Below are 16,518 nucleotides of genomic sequence, written 5' to 3' on the forward strand. Positions count from 1 at the left end.
GCAGTTTCATAGTTTGGAGTAGAAAGACATTTTTAGAAAATTTGTATTCATCAGAATTTTGTACTTTCCAAACATATATGATTGGGGGCCTTTGTACTGTTAGGGGGTCTAGGGGCACATAATACACAGTATGGGGGCTTTGTTCACAGAAGGCAAATTGGCAACCCAGAAAATGTATATGCACTATTTTCATTTGGGGTGCGTATATGTTACCCGCTTTGATATAACTATGCATATTGGGCATCAAACTGTTCAGCAGACCCTTGGCGTTCATATTTAGGATGGTTTACCTTTGTATGTAGGACATTGCATGAGTTAAATGCAGCAAATTTCAATATTTTTAGGCCTTTTTCAGAAACTTTGTAAAAAAAACTGCCTTTAGTGTAGCTTTGCAGTTTGGTAAGTTTGAAAAACATAATTACCCATTTTGGATTCATCAGAATGCGTACTTTACAAAAACATATGGTTTTCAGGGGTCGCTATACTTTTTTGTAGCTTTTACCATACATAAAACTGGCAGTGTTTATAAAAGCCTTCAAATAAGTATGCACAAGGTAGATTTTGAGGTTTTTACATGCCATGTACTTCGATTAACCTATGTACATTGGGTATCACACTGTTCAGCGGAACCAAGGTGTTCATATTTAGAGTGTTTTATCTTGGTATCTAATGCTATGTGGGAGATAAGATGCTGCAAATTGGAAGCTTTGAAGTGATATTTGGAATTGGAAAATTGTCAAATTTTGGAAAGCTTTGCGGTTTCGTACTTTGGAGTAAACAGACATGCATTCAGGGGAATGTGTACTTTCCAAAAATATATGGCTTTCTGCGGTTAGTGTACTTTTTGTAATTTTACCCCTCATACAATGCTGTAATGTGATGATTTTGCAGTAGCTGAAATGATCATATGGAGTGTCTTCATTTTGGGACCCCTATATGCCACATAATTAGGTAAACCTATGCATAGTGGACATGAAACTGTTCATATATTTACCCATTTTGGATTTGTCAGAATCTGTTATTTCCTATAATGTTTAGATTTCTTAGAAAGGTTTCTTGGAAGGTTGTATTGGTGCTTTGGGAATTCAGTAGTGTACTGCTTTGCGTTTTTGACATATACAAGTGAGAAATTTCCATAAAATTATATATATTTGGTATTGGCGTGTTCAGGAGACATGGAATCTGCTCTGTTCTCATGCATAAAATAAATTATGGTTCTGATATATGTGTTTTTATTATGGGAAACATTAATTTTTTAAAAAATTTTTAGACACTTAGAAGCCTTTCGGGTGGAATGTAATAAAAGTCACAAAGAGCAAAACAATTTGCACCAATAAAAATAAAAATACACATCTCGCAATGTAATATTGTTCCTTAAACTGTTATTGCATTGCAAATTTTAATTACACATTTCAAATTTTAATGGCACACTCTTAAGAAATGCTTGAAGGTGTCGTAATCTTTTGGAGCAAACATAACAAATTTTTCAGTAACAAGTTTTATTATATTTACTGCACATAAAATTCCCAAACAGTCTTCCACTGTCGGAAGTGGTCGCTAAGCCGTTTCCGGGTTCGCAAAAGCTAAATGAAATTCTCGCAAAGCAAAATTTTTTGTGCAATGGCATAACGTGTTGCATTGCGAATAGTTTTTTTGTTACCGACTTTTATTACATTCCCCCGTTTATCTTGTTACAGAAGTGGAATTACACCAACATTCTAGCATATTTTAAAACCTTAGATTTTCCTGAAAAAAACAATATATTGTTTTCCTGGGTAAACTAAAAGACCTTATATAAGAATAGAGAGGGGATGCACAGATAAAGAAAATAATACTTAGTAAACAAAGGTGATATTTTTAAAATGTACTGTACTGTATGAAAATGTATGTATACACTTCTTTGTATAAATACCCATAATTGTTTAGAAATGTTTTTCATTGTTGGCAAAGCCAGGTGATTTAATCTGCATATTGTGTTAAAAAGTGCTACTCCCGGTAGCTAAGATATGATATATTCCAGCACCTTTTATTTGGGCAGAGATTTAATGACTAAATCTTTCCATTTCAATTAGTGCAGAGATTTGATGACTAAAAACCCTTCTTTTTTCTATATAATGTGCCGCTTGTGGTTGCTATGGTACTATGTACACTGACACTGTCATCAGTATATGCGTAGGTAGGGAGCTGCGTAATTACGCTGGGGGTTTACCCAGAGTAATAATGCCAGCGTAATAACGCTGGTGCATGTGACATCACAAATGTGGAAGTGCAGAAAGCGTGCGAAAACTGAGATTTTCGAGTCTAATTGAATGGGGTATTTACACTTTAGAAAGCTTGGTGACACATCAGAATTCCCCTTGATAAAGGCTATAGTGCCGAAACATTGGGGTGTTCTCATCATTGGCAAGTGTATCTGCTCCCTGTTGTTTGTCCCTTTTTGCTTTGATCTTGTAACTTGGTGGTATGTATATATTTGTATTAAGACTGTTGTATATTGTAATATTTTGTTTGTCTGATGTATATCTGTTTTCTATACACTATATAAAAGAGAATTTCTAAAATACCACCTTTGTTTAAGTATTATTTTCTTTATTTATTGAGTGTGCATCCCCTCTCTATTCTTATATATGGTTTTGGGTAACTGACTGTGGGGTTATCCCGGGGTTACTTGCACCTCATATTTCTCAAAAAAAGCAATTTTTCTCCTTCCAATATTGGGAGTGCCCTCCATTAACTTATATTTGTATAAACTAAAAGACCCCCCCCCCCCCAGGAAAGGCCCTTAAAATGAAAGAATGCAAAATGTTATGAAAATGGTCTGGCAATAAGAATAATAAATTGGCCACATGGGCTGGCAGTGAAAGGGTTAAGCTGTAAATCTCAGTTCTTTCAAGGGACCTGATTATCTTAAATAGTTACAGTTGTATCTTTGCTTATCTTAAATAGTTACAGGCGCAGGTGCTGAGTATTCTGGGCTCTCTACCAAAAAAAGCCTCTTCTTTAATTAAGTTTTAGAGATTTTGTATATTTTTCTGGCATCATTGCAGGAGAAACTCAGGATCTTTCAGTAAGAAAGCTGAGCTGTCAAAATCGGGACTGTCCCACGAAAAACAGGACAATTGGGAGGTATGGTGTATTAGGGTTTCTTTTATGACCTATAAATACTGCAACAAGTGTAATGCAGCAATCTGGAAAGCAAAAAATGAAAATGAGGTGACTGATTACATCCCAAGCAAAGACTAATCCCAAAATGATGTCAGTTAGAGAAGGGAGATATTTTGGATACAGAGGACTACAATGTATTTAATTAGTTCTTTTTCACAGTGTAGTAACAGGACCAACTCTGTGTAGGTACTCATGGTTCAAACAACTTGTCAGTGTCTTGCATGTTTAAACATAATTATGTTAACAAGGGTCCAAGGCCTACAAGATTACATCCTAGGATATATACAAAACTTAGTTTAGTTAAAGCCAGGCCATTTTTTTCTGATTTTCTTAGACTCCCTTCTATCTGGTATGGTATCAGTGAACTGTAGGAAAGCAGATGCCATCCTTATCACTTCTTAAATATAGGAATTGCAAGACTTATATTTAATGGAGAAGAATCCAGAACTACTTGTGGATAATAAAGTTATCATAGTAAGCAATGCCAGTCAGCAGCAGAAAGGGTCAGCAAGTTTTTGAGTTGGGGTAAGTGGGATATAGACTCATGGGAGAAATGGTTATTCTCCCTCTTTGCAAAACTTTAATAAGACCACATCTAGAATTCCCTTCCCAAGGCTGTTGTGCTGGCAGATACATTAGATAGCTTCAAGAAATGGTTGTGTGCACTGTGTCGTTTTAACAAGTAAGAAAATGCAAAAGTACTAAAATTAACTCCTAGTACAAAGCTTGTCCAGGGATAGTCAGATTGCCCACATGGAGTGAGAAAGAAATCCCCCCTCCTTTGTGGCAGATTGGAAAAACTTCAGATAAAGATTTCTTTCGCCTTCCTATGCAACTAGCAGTTAGGCAGGTCACAAAAAGATTGAACTTAACGGATGTGTCTTTTTTTCACCCTAATCTACTATATGTGTTGTTGGATTCCTATTTATAACAAAATGCCAGCACCACCAGTTTCAGAAAATTGAATTTTGAAAATGACAGCATTCATTTTGCAATAAAATATGTGCTCTGTAATTTAGAAAAAGTATGCATCAAAGCCATGCATATATGAGATTTCTTAGAATATAGTTTGGAGTAGTTTTTCTTACATAAGCATGGCCATTAAGCAAGATAAATTATATGCTTCTCTGTCTTTTTAAAAAGAAAATCCTAAGAAGAATGTGGGTGTAAATTTATCAAAGAAATTGTTTTTTGAACCCCCAGATAAGTAGCACACTTGAAAGGTTGTTAAAGTAGAACTTAAAACCATCTGGATTTTAGTGCCATGAATGCTTGTGACTGTAATATGCATGCACAAATTGCTTGGTCCTTTGGGGCCTAAGATTGAGCAACACAGAAAACAACACATTTGTTTTACATACAATTTTCAAAAGAAGCGTACCAGCCATTTTTCTGCCATGAAATTCCTAATGTATATGTGTAAAAGAGACCAGCATATTCTTTTACCTTTGGTCTACACAGAAAACAAAAGATGAACATATAGGGATTAAGTATTTAACAAGGGAGATAAACAAGAATCAAATGTCATTAACTGGTCTGTATATGAGTACAGACTGAAACCCTTTTACATATAAAACAGAGCATTCATTGCCACATTGTAGGTGCCGGATGGAGAGATGAAAAATTAAAAAAAAAAAAAAAAGAATTTATATTGATGCTGATACCCAGTTATTTTCAATTGTGATGATCAAAAAGTATAACCTTTATAAACACTGCATTGGCTCTAATAGTGTGTTTAACAACAAGGATATGGTTACAATTTAATCATTTACTTTGTTATTTAATACAGAAACAAAAACTTGAAAAACATTTGAAAGGGTTGTTCAATATGATGTAGAGAGTGATATTCTGAGACAATTTGCAATTGGTTTTAATTTTCTATTTAAGACTTTTGAGATATTTAGCTTTTTATTCAGCAGCTCTCCAGTTTGCAGTTTCTGTAATCTGGTTGCTAGGGTTCAAATTCCCCTAGCAACCATGCACTGATTTGAATAAGAGAGTGGAATATGAATTGGAGCGGGCCTGGAAAGAAAGAGGAGTAATAAAAAATTGCAATAACAATACATTTGTTGCCTTACATAGTATTTGCTTTTTAGATGGGGTCAGCGACACCCATTTAAAAGCTGCTAAGAGTCAGAAGAAAAAGGCAAATAATAAAACTATAAAAAATAATTAATGAAAACCAATTAAAGTTGCTTAGAATTGGCCATTCTATATCATACTAAAAGATACCTTAAAGGTGAACCACCCCTTTAAAAAGGATAGAAACCCTGCAAATCGTGGAACAGCTCTGTACTTTGCTCTAAGGTTACTTGGGAATAAATGACAGACCATACTGTCATCATACTGGCATCACTTTTGCACATATTTTTAGTTGCAGTAATCCACCCCAGGGTGTTACAGCTGCCATGTACTATGATCTGTCAAATTATTTCAGAAAAGGGAGAATTATTAGGTGAGAATGTATGTGAAGCAGACTTTACAGACTTAAGGTGGCCATAGATGCAAAGATCCGCTCGTTTGGCGATGTTGCCAAACGAGCAGGTCTTTCCCCGATATTCCATTAACAGGCATGGCTATATCGGGGGTAATCTGATTGTTCGGCCGTAAGGCCGAACGATCAGATTATGATGTGCCATGAGCTCCGGCGGGATCGGTCGGTTCAAAATCAAACCTGACCGATCGACCAAACGACGATCTCCGCCGGGCGAAAGATGTCGGCACACGCCACACGATCCGAAAATCGTACGAATCCTTGATTCGTACGATCGGATCTGTGTGTCTATGGCCACCTTTACAGAGGATTCCCCTCCACCAAATCTTTTGTGGAGTATTCAGTATTTCGGGAAGAATTTGGTATTGATATTTGGCCAAAATTTTTGTGCAGGATTCCATATCTTGCCTAATTAAAAATTATGTTTTTGGTGTATCCCTGATTTTAATGGTCAATAACGCATCATGTAATTTTTTTTTGTGTAAAGCATTTTATCCATATGAGCACAAGAACACACAGTACACAGAACCTTTATCTTGTACCTCTTTATTTTTTTGTAGGACAATCGTTCAGTCTGAGGAGAAGTTGGTGATAAGTGCTTCATGGGCCAAGGATGATGACATCACCAGGCTTTTAAAGTCTCTTCCCAATTGGCTAAACATGGCCCAGCCTAAACAATTACGTCCAAAGAGAGAAGAGGAGGAAGATTTTGTACGGTATGTCAATAGCACCCGCAATACTGACAGTGGGAACTATAACTGACTGTTATTCTGATACTATTATAATGACTGATAGTGGCAATCTCTCTAAAGCTGCGCATAAACATGTTGGCAACATATTAATCCAAGAGAAAAAAAGAACATTCCAGAATTTGAATAATCTGGTAAACAAATATATGGTTCAATTCTGAAAAATCTTATTACAGACTTGCAACCATAATTTCTAACAATTGTGCTTCCATGAAGTATGGATACTGTCGAGAAAATATCGGTTTTATTTTCATGTTACATATTATTATTTGTTGTATGTAGTAAAGCGAGGATTTTTGGTAGTAAACTCTACCATTTTTTACAACACTTTATTTCTCCTATTTTTAAAAACATAGGTTTCTATCTGGTTATATTACTTTTGGTCTGAAGAAAGATAGGTTTGTAATTTCTCTGGGTGGTAAATGTGGAGAGGGGTAAGGTTTGTAGCTAAATATATGATGAGTTATATATATTTATATATATATATTGTTTTCTACCCAGTCTAATGAATGTTTGGGATTCATTCACAATGTGAGTTTTAAAACCTACATGTTATGCCTGTGTTTGGGCCAACTTGATTTTGGATAGTACATTTTACTAAATTAATAAATTTTACCCCAATTATTTTCTCGATATATATGTGGTTTATACGAAGAGTATGTCACGCAGTTAATAACACTTCTAATTTGTAACTATAATAGTATTAAGTTTTACAAATAATCCAGACTTTGATCTCCGGAATACATTAATTTGGCAAAGAATGAGACAACCCAAAGGACCTAAATAAATATCGACAGTGATGATCATTGGGACCCTGTAGTATCAGTTGAACTGGGAGTTCTCACTTCTTGTTCCATAGGAAAGGAAAGGCGCCATTTAAAACATTGCTATGGGTATTTGAAGACGGAGGCTCTTTCCAGAAATTAAACATGCATATTAAATAAATATGCATAGAAACGTCTGCTTCTAATATCTTCATGCTTCCAAATCCTAGACTCAAGCAAAAACTTACTTATATATCCATGAAATTGAAATTGCCCAGTGTCTTATTCTGTGACTTGATCTGTGGTATGTATCTGATCACTTGAGAACTGACTTAAGGATTTTATGCTCTGCGTTTAAGGCCTGAGATGCATGAGTCAACACCCATCACCCTAGCTAGGTAAGCTGCCACGTTTTCAGCATAATAAGCACATTCAGCTCGGCAGGGAAAGGAACACTGGCCAGATTTTCTTCGTTTAATTAGTTTTCAAAGCCCTTAGGACTGTTTGGCACTTTGTGTCCTTCAAGTCACATAAAGGTTACCTCTCATTTCATTAACTGAACAGATATGCCAACCCTAGAAGTACATTTATTATTAGCAGGCCTGACTTTGATGTTCGAGAACAGAAGAGGAAGAAATGTTAGAAGCATAGCAAATGACTGCAGCTGTACCCTGCACAGGGACAGGTCGTTGGCATATTTTGGAACACATTGTACAGTCAGTAAATGAAGTCAAACTCATGTTTAGCATTATCAATATGGTACTGTATATGTAAAAATGGATTAAATTTGCAAGAATGTATATACAGCCTGTAACTGTAGAGTCTGAACATGTGCCAGGTAAAGTTAAATATTAGCTAAATGAAAGCTGGCCCATTGGGCATGTTTTCCCATACAGTTTTATCCATCTTTATCAAGGATCTGTAGTCTAATACTGTAGAAATGATATGCTTAACAAATTGGTTAAACCATGCTGAAAATGATGGTCATCTAGACCAGATGCAGGACTACAGACCCTCAAACTATATTTAATACTTATTTATGATATCGTTTCATGCAATCCTTCAGATAATGCAGTACACCTTTTTGATATTTCCTTCATAAATATTTGTTTTATAATCAAGTGACAGTATCTCATCATGCCAAGTATTTAATCCCCAGAACTTTCCTACCACAAAAGACAGTATGTCTGATTTTGTGTGTAGTGTACATGTAACAAAATATTTTGGTGGGTATAAGGAGTCACAGTAACTATGGCAGACCCCCTGCAAATATGGCCAGTGACAAGTGTTATAAGTGACACATGTAATTATTGTTTAATAAATAAAGAAGAATATGTTTTTAAGTGAGTGTTGCTTTTAATGTGCTATGCATGTGACCCCCAACATTTCTAAGATACAACATTTTGCAAAAACTTTGGGTTGAAACTTTGTCCATATCCATGCTGTACTTCCATTAACATATCTTTCTCTACATCTAAAGTCATATGAATTGTATATTTCTGTCTCAATGTTCCCTTTAGGTTCTTTCTAGCTTTTGTTGGGAGCACCCAGCTGTGAGTTAACAGGCAGTTTTATCATCCTTGCGTGCCTGTAAAGTTGCAATCTGTTATACTCAGTTTTACAATGCAGACATTTTTATGTGTTTTCCAACAATTATCATCTTTCTCTCCTAGAGTTTAGTGATCCAGTAAGAATGGATGTCCATACACAGTAGAGAACATATTGGTTCTTCTAGCAGTAATACCAAAGACCAAAAATGTCTGGTTTTATGTTCTTTCACATTCTGTGCTTTACATTATTATCTTAAAAGAGTTTACTCATCCAAACATAATTAAATATTTTTTTCTCTTTCTCAACTGACAGTTGCTCAAGGACAGTTGCAAATGACAATTCATTTTCCAATTTGTTTTAGACTATGTATTACTGATTGGTTTAGCAACTATTGGGTAGAGATGTCGCGAACTGTTCGCCGGCGAACTTGTTCGCGCGAACATCGGGTGTTCGCGCTCGCCGGAAGTTCGCGAACGTCGCGCAACGTTCGCCATTTTGGGTTCGCCATTGTTGGCGCTTTTTTTTGCCCTCTCACCCCAGACCAGCAGGTACATGGCAGCCAATCAGGAAGCTCTCCCCTGGACCACTCCCCTTCCCTATAAAAACCGAAGCCCTGCAGCGTTTTTTCACTCTGCCTGTGTGTGCTGAAGAGATAGTGTAGGGAGAGAGCTGCTGCCTGTTAGTGATTTCAGGGACAGTTGATAGTTTGCTGGCTAGTAATCGTTTTGATACTGCTCTGTTATTGGAGGGACAGAAGTCTGCAGGGGTTTGAGGGACATTTAAGCTTAGGTAGCTTTGCTGACTAGTAATCTACCTTCTACTGCAGTGCTCTGTATGTAGCTGCAGTGGGCAGCTGTCCTGCTTCTGATCTCATCTGCTGACTGCTGCAATAACAGTAGTCCTTGTAAGGACTGCTTTTATTTATTTTTTTGTTGTTTTACTACTACTACTACTACTACTACTATAAGAGCCCAGTGCTATTAGTCTAGCAGTGTTGGGGAGTGGGACTGGTGTGCTAATCTGCTGCTCCTAGTAGTTCAGCAGCACCAACTTTAATTTTTTTTTTTTAATATTCATTTTTTTTTTATTTTACTTTTTTTATTTTACTACCGCTGTAGTAGTGTATAAGTTGACCTTTTAGGCATTATTTGCCCTGTAGGCATTATTTGCACACTGTTTTCTTCAACCCGCCATCGAGCTGTGTGACCTTGTTCACATTCTGTCTAAATATCCATAATATTACCGTCTCCAGAAAAAACACCGGAGTCACTTTTTTCAAGCAGCCATAATATATTTTACGTAATCCGTATCCACCGCTGTAGTAGTGTATACGTTGGCCTTGTAGGCATTATTTGCACACTGTTTTCTTCAACCCGCCATCGAGCTGTGTGACCTTGTTCACATTCTGTCTAAATATCCATAATATTACCGTCTCCAGAAAAAACACCGGAGTCACTTTTTTCAAGCAGCCATAATATATTTTACGTAATCCGTATCCACCGCTGTAGTAGTGTATACGTTGGCCTTGTAGGCATTATTTGCACACTGTTTTCTTCAACCCGCCATCGAGCTGTGTGACCTTGTTCCCATTCTGTCTAAATATCCATAATATTACCGTCTCCAGAAAAAACACCGGAGTCACTTTTTTCAAGCAGCATTCATATATTTTACGTAATCCGTATCCACCGCTGTAGTAGTGTATACGTTGGCCTTGTAGGCATTATTTGCACACTGTTTTCTTCAACCCGCCATCGAGCTGTGTGACCTTGTTCCCATTCTGTCTAAATATCCATAATATTACCGTCTCCAGAAAAAACACCGGAGTCACTTTTTTCAAGCAGCATTCATATATTTTACGTAATCCGTATCCACCGCTGTAGTAGTGTATACGTTGGCCTTGTAGGCATTATTCGCACACTGTTTTCTTCAACCCGCCATCGACCTTACACCAGATTTAATTCTGGCAGAGAACACGATAGAGATGGACATAATGAGTGATGAGGAGGAGGTCCCCGCTGCTGCTTCCTTCTGTGATGTGTCAGAAGAAATTGATGCATCTGAGGAGAATGATGATGAGGAGATTGATGTTTTGTGGGTGCCTAGTAGAAGAGAGCAAGAGGAGGGTAGTTCAGATGGAGAGACGGAGAGTCAGAGAGGCAGTAGGAGAATAAGACTTAGAAGAAGCAGGGAGGACAGCCCGCAGGGATCAGTAGGGCAACAACATGTATCGGCACCTGTGTTCAGCCGGCCAACGCACCCGCCATTGCCGCCAATACCGCCAACTCCGCCAACTTCTACTGTTACCGCCAGATCGCACACTTCCAAAAAGTCAGCAGTGTGGGATTTTTTTAATGTGTGTGCCTCTGACAAAAGCATTGTAATTTGCAATGAGTGCAGTCAGAAACTGAGCCTTGGTAAGCCCAACAGCCACATAGGTACAACTTCTATGCGAAGGCACATGAGCGGCAAGCACAAAGCACTTTGGGAGCAACACCTCAAAGGCAACAGGCAAACTAAAAGCCACACTCCTTCTGGTCCAGCATCTTACTGCTCTACCTCTGCTCTCCTTGACCCGTCTGAACCACCCTCCACTCCGCCTTCCACCTTGACCACCTGTTCCCATTCCCAGTCATCTGCCACCAGCCAAGTTTCTGTGAAGGCCATGTTTGAGCGTAAGAAGCCAATGTCTGACTGTCACCCCCTTGCCCGGCGTCTGACAGCTGGCTTGTCTGCACTCTTAGCCCGCCAGCTTTTACCATACCAGCTGGTGGACTCTGAGGCCTTCCGCAAATTTGTAGCAATTGGGACACCGCAGTGGAAGGTACCCAGCCGCAATTTTTTTCTAAAAAGGGAATACCACACCTGTACCAACATGTGCAGAGCCAAGTTACCGCATCTCTGTCACTTAGTGTTGGGCCAAAGGTCCATATGACTACTGACGCATGGTCCTCCAAGCATGGTCAGGGCAGGTATGTCACCTACACTGCCCACTGGGTGAACTTGGTAATGGCTGGGAAGCAGGGAATGGGTAGCTCAACAACAACAGTGGAGTTGGTGTCACCGCCACGGATTGCACGCGGTTCTGCCACCACCTCTACTCCTCCATCGCTCTCTACCTCGTCTTCTTCTTCTTCTTACTCTGCTGCTGGGTCCTCCTTCTCCTCCTCCACACCTGTGCACCCCCAGCTCCCCCTAGGCTATTCGACGTGCCAGGTACGCCGTTGTCACGCTGTCTTGGGGATGACGTGCCTGGAAAGCAAAAACCATACCGGATCTGTACTCCTGTCATCTCTGCAGTCACAGGCCGATCGGTGGCTGACCCCACACCAACTGCAGATCGGAAAAGTGGTGTGTGACAATGGAAGCAATCTGTTGGCAGCGTTGAGACTAGGCAATTTAACACATGTGCCCTGCATGGCACATGTGTTAAATTTAATAGTCCAACGTTTTGTCTCCAAGTACCCAGGATTCCAGGACGTTCTCACCCAGTCCAGAAAGGTGTCGGCCCATTTCAGACGTTCCTACACAGCCATGGCACGCCTTGCTGACATTCAGCAGCGCTACAACATGCCAGTCAGGCGTTTGATTTCTGACAGCCAGACTCGCTGGAATTCAACGCTCCTTATGTTGGAACGTCTGCTGCAACAACAAAGGGCCGTCAACGAGTACCTTTTTGAACTGGGTGGTAGGACTGGATCTGCACAGCTGGGGATTTTTTTCCCCCGTTACTGGGTGCTTATGCGCGATGCCTGCAGGCTCATGCGACCTTTTGAAGAGGTGACAAATATGGTCAGTCGCACCGAAGGCACCATCAGCGACCTAATACCCTTCGCTTTCTTCCTGGAGCGTGCCGTGCGACGAGTGACAGATGAGGCTGTAGACCAGCGTGACGAGGAGCTGGAAGCGCACGATTTCTGGTCGGAATCACCAGAACGAACCCAGGCACCTGCTGCAACGCAGGGAGAGGTGCCAGAAGTGGAGTCAGAGGAGGAAGGTGGCTTTGTGGAGGAGGAGGAGGAGGACCAACAGGAGCAGGCTTCCCAGGGGGCTAGTGGTGACCTTTTGGGGACCCCTGGTCTTGTACGTGGCTGGGGGGAGGAGACCGTGGATGATGCAGTCCTTGATAATGAGGAAGCGGAGATGGATAGCTCTGCATCCAACCTTGTGAGAATGGGGTCTTTCATGCTGTCATGCCTGTTGAAGGACCCCCGTATCAAGAGGCTTAAGGAGAAGGACCTGTACTGGGTCGCAACGCTACTAGACCCTCGGTACAAGCATAAAGTGTCAGAAATGTTACCAACATACCACAAGTCCGAAAAGATGCGGCATTTACAAACCAGCCTGCAAAACATGTTGTACAATGCTTTTAAGGGTGATGTCACTTCAGGAACTCATCAACATTCCAGGGGCAGAGGTGCCAGTAATCCTGCCACGAGCACACCTGCAAGGACAAAGCCCTTTGGCCAGTCTGTAACGTCAGACATGCAAATGTTTTTCTGTCCAAGGCAGCGCCACAACCCTTCTGGATCCACCCTCAAAGAACGCCTCGACCGGCAGGTAGCGGACTACCTGGCATTAACTGCAGATATCGACACTCTGAGGAGCGATGAACCCCTGGACTACTGGGTGCGCAGGCTTGATCTGTGGCCAGAGCTGTCACAATTTGCCATGAACCTCTTGTCTTGCCCAGCCTCAAGTGTGCTCTCAGAAAGGACCTTCAGTGCAGCAGGAGGGATTGTAACTGAGAAGAGAACTCGCCTAGGTCACAAAAGTGTCGATTACCTGACCTTTATTAAAATGAATGAGGGGTGGATCTCGGAGGGTTACTGCACGCCGGAAGACTTGTTCTGACTTCTATGCAGCTGTCCTTCTCTTCAAGCCTCATGACTCCACACACAGCTGTCCTTTAGCGTCCTCCTCCTCCCTCCGCCACCGTTACAAACTAGGGTGCAAACCCTACTGGTTTAATTTTTTCTGGCCTCTGTGCTTCAGTGGCTGCGACCAAAAAAATGCCTATTTTCTGCATTTATATGACATAATTTTTCTGGCCTCTGTGCTTCAGTGGCTGCAACCAAAAAAATTTATATTTTCAGCATTTATATGGCATAATTTTTCTGTCAACTGTGCTTCAGTGGCTGCGACCAAACAAATGCATATTTTCTGCATTTATATGGCATAATTTTTCTGGCCTCTGTGCTTCAGTGGCTGCAACCAAAAAAATTACTATTTTCAGCATTTATATGGCATAATTTTTCTGGCAACTGTGCTTCAGTGGCTGCGACCAAAAAAATGCATATTTTCTGAATTTATATGGCATAATTTTTCTGGCCTCTGTGCTTCAGTGGCTGCAACCAAAAAAATTTATATTTTCAGCATTTATATGGCATAATTTTTCTGTCAACTGTGCTTCAGTGGCTGCGACCAAAAAAATGCATATTTTCTGCATTTATATGGCATAATTTTTCTGGCCTCTGTGCTTCAGTGGCTGCAACCAAAAAAATTTATATTTTCAGCATTTATATGGCATAATTTTTCTGGCAACTGTGCTTCAGTGGCTGCGACCAAAAAAATGACTATTTTCAGCATTTATATGGCATATTTTTCTGGCCTCTGTGCTTCAGTGGCTGTGGCCAAAAAAACTGGGCAAACAATGCCTACAAGGTCAACGACGTTGACCTTGTAGGCATTGTTTGCCCAGTTTTTTTGGCCACAGCCACTGAAGCACAGAGGCCAGAAAAAATATGCCATATAAATGCTGAAAATAGTCATTTTTTGCCATACGTTGACTCAACGTATATGGCAAAAAATGACTATTTTCAGCATTTATGTGGCATATTTTTTCTGGCAACTGTGCTTCAGTGGCTGCAACCAAAAAAACTGGGCAAACAATGTCTACAAGGTCAACGTATGGCGAAAAATTACTATTTTCAGCATTTATATGGCATATTTTTTCTGGCAACTGTGCTTCAGTGGCTGCGTCCAAAAAAACTGGGCAAACAATGTCTACAAGGTCAACGTATGGCGAAAAATGACTATTTTCAGCATTTATATGGCATATTTTTTCTGGCAACTGTGCTTCAGTGGCTGCGTCCAAAAAAACTGGGCAAACAATGCCTACAAGGTCAACGTATGGCAGTTGTTTAAAGAGAACAGTAGATTACTAGCCAGCAAAGCTACCTAAGCTAAAATGTCCCTCAAATCCCTGCAGACTTCTGTCCCTCCAATACAGAGCAGTATCAAGCAGATTACTAGCCAGCAAACTTACTATCATCTGTCCCTGAAATCACTAACAGCTCTCCCCCTACACTATCTCTTCCAAGCACACACAGGCAGATTTTTCAGATACATTTTTGCCCTTGATCCCCCTCTGGCATGCCACTGTCCAGGTCGTTGCACCCTTTAAACAACTTTAAAATCATTTTTCTGGCCAGAAATGTCTTTTCTAGATGTTAAAGTTCGCCTTCCCATTGAAGTCTATGGGGTTCGCGAACCGTTCGCGAACCGCTCGCATTTTTGCGCAAGTTCGCGAATATGTTCGCGAACTTTTTTTCCGACGTTCGCTACATCCCTACTATTGGGGTAACCTCCATGTACTATAACCTGTTCTAATAAGGAATTTTAGTATTCATAACACTTTTTAAAAGAAACCTTGCATGAAGGAATAGCTTATTTGGCTGTCTGATATAATATCAAGTTTTCAGAGTATTTCAGTTTCATTTTCAAGCTTGTTGTGATTATCATCTAGTGCAGCCTGCACTTCTAAGGTTTAATACCACTGTTACTCTGGAGTGAATTTAGTTCCTACTAAGGAACAGTGTTTTTGACCAATGGCTAAAATAGGGAATACTGGACAGTGTGAAAAGCCAATTGGATTATGTAGGCTTTGAGATAGTATAGAATTTTATTTAGGCTTATATGAAAAAACTGTGTTTTGAAGGTCTTATCCTTTGTGAAGATCATGCGAATCAATCAATCAAACACTAAAAATGTTACATATGCTAGATTTGCCTGTATGCTTGCAACAGATGCAGTTGGCTTTTACACCCTATTGAAATTTTCCTAAGGAGTTATTACCTTTTACATAGATGTAGCCTGTGTCTTACAAGCACCGATGTCCATCTTTTATCTGAAATGCCAAGGCTTTTTTTACATTTGTTATTCAACTGATTATACTTGATATTTCCAGCTATTATTGTAAACCATTATTATTGTACCTAAGTGCAATTTAAATGTTAGTTTTTGTTAAACGTTAGTTTTTACTGTACCATGCTAAATATGTTGGAATGACTAATGTGATATTTTTATCTTATTACAGAGCTGCTTTTGCCAAGGAGTCTGAAGTCCTGATTGGAAACCTTGGTGATAAACTCATTCCACAGGCAGAGATCATGGGGGATGTCAGTGACCTGAAAGCCTTGGCGAATTTACATGAGAGCCTGGAGTGGTTGGCTGGAAGGCTGAAAGCAGCTATTGCCAGTTTGCCAAGTTCACAGAGTAAGTTTTATATTTTCATTACAGGGGCAATTGGAAGCATGTAGTTGGAGCATCCAGTTTTAAAAATGCAAAGTATTTTCCAGCAATATAACTCTAATTAGTATATTATGCATGACAGTAATTGAACCCCCATTAGAATATGCTGTGTTTTTAATAAATTGCCATAACACATGTGGGTGGTAAAAGTAACAACCTGCTCTTTACTGTCGGTATGCTATATACAAATGATAAATGATAACCACAAGTTATATTCACACCATTTTGCTGTCCCAGAAGCTGTCCTCATGCTGAAGGTTGCACC

At 39.7% G+C, this 16,518-nt stretch overlaps 1 protein-coding gene across 1 annotated transcript in view; it reads left to right on the top strand.

Moving 5' to 3' along the window:
* exoc4.L (exocyst complex component 4 L homeolog) overlaps window positions 1–16,518 on the top strand; it is a 240,322-nt gene that overhangs the window by 176,939 nt on the left and 46,865 nt on the right. Inside the window, exons 13-14 of the mRNA XM_018252779.2 lie at window positions 6,220–6,375; window positions 16,039–16,217. Coding sequence (XP_018108268.1) covers window positions 6,220–6,375; window positions 16,039–16,217 — 335 coding nt within the window. The remainder of the gene's footprint in view (window positions 1–6,219; window positions 6,376–16,038; window positions 16,218–16,518) is intronic.

Source organism: Xenopus laevis, chromosome 3L (genome assembly GCF_017654675.1).
Source record: "Xenopus laevis strain J_2021 chromosome 3L, Xenopus_laevis_v10.1, whole genome shotgun sequence".
NCBI classification, from domain to species: domain Eukaryota; kingdom Metazoa; phylum Chordata; class Amphibia; order Anura; family Pipidae; genus Xenopus; species Xenopus laevis.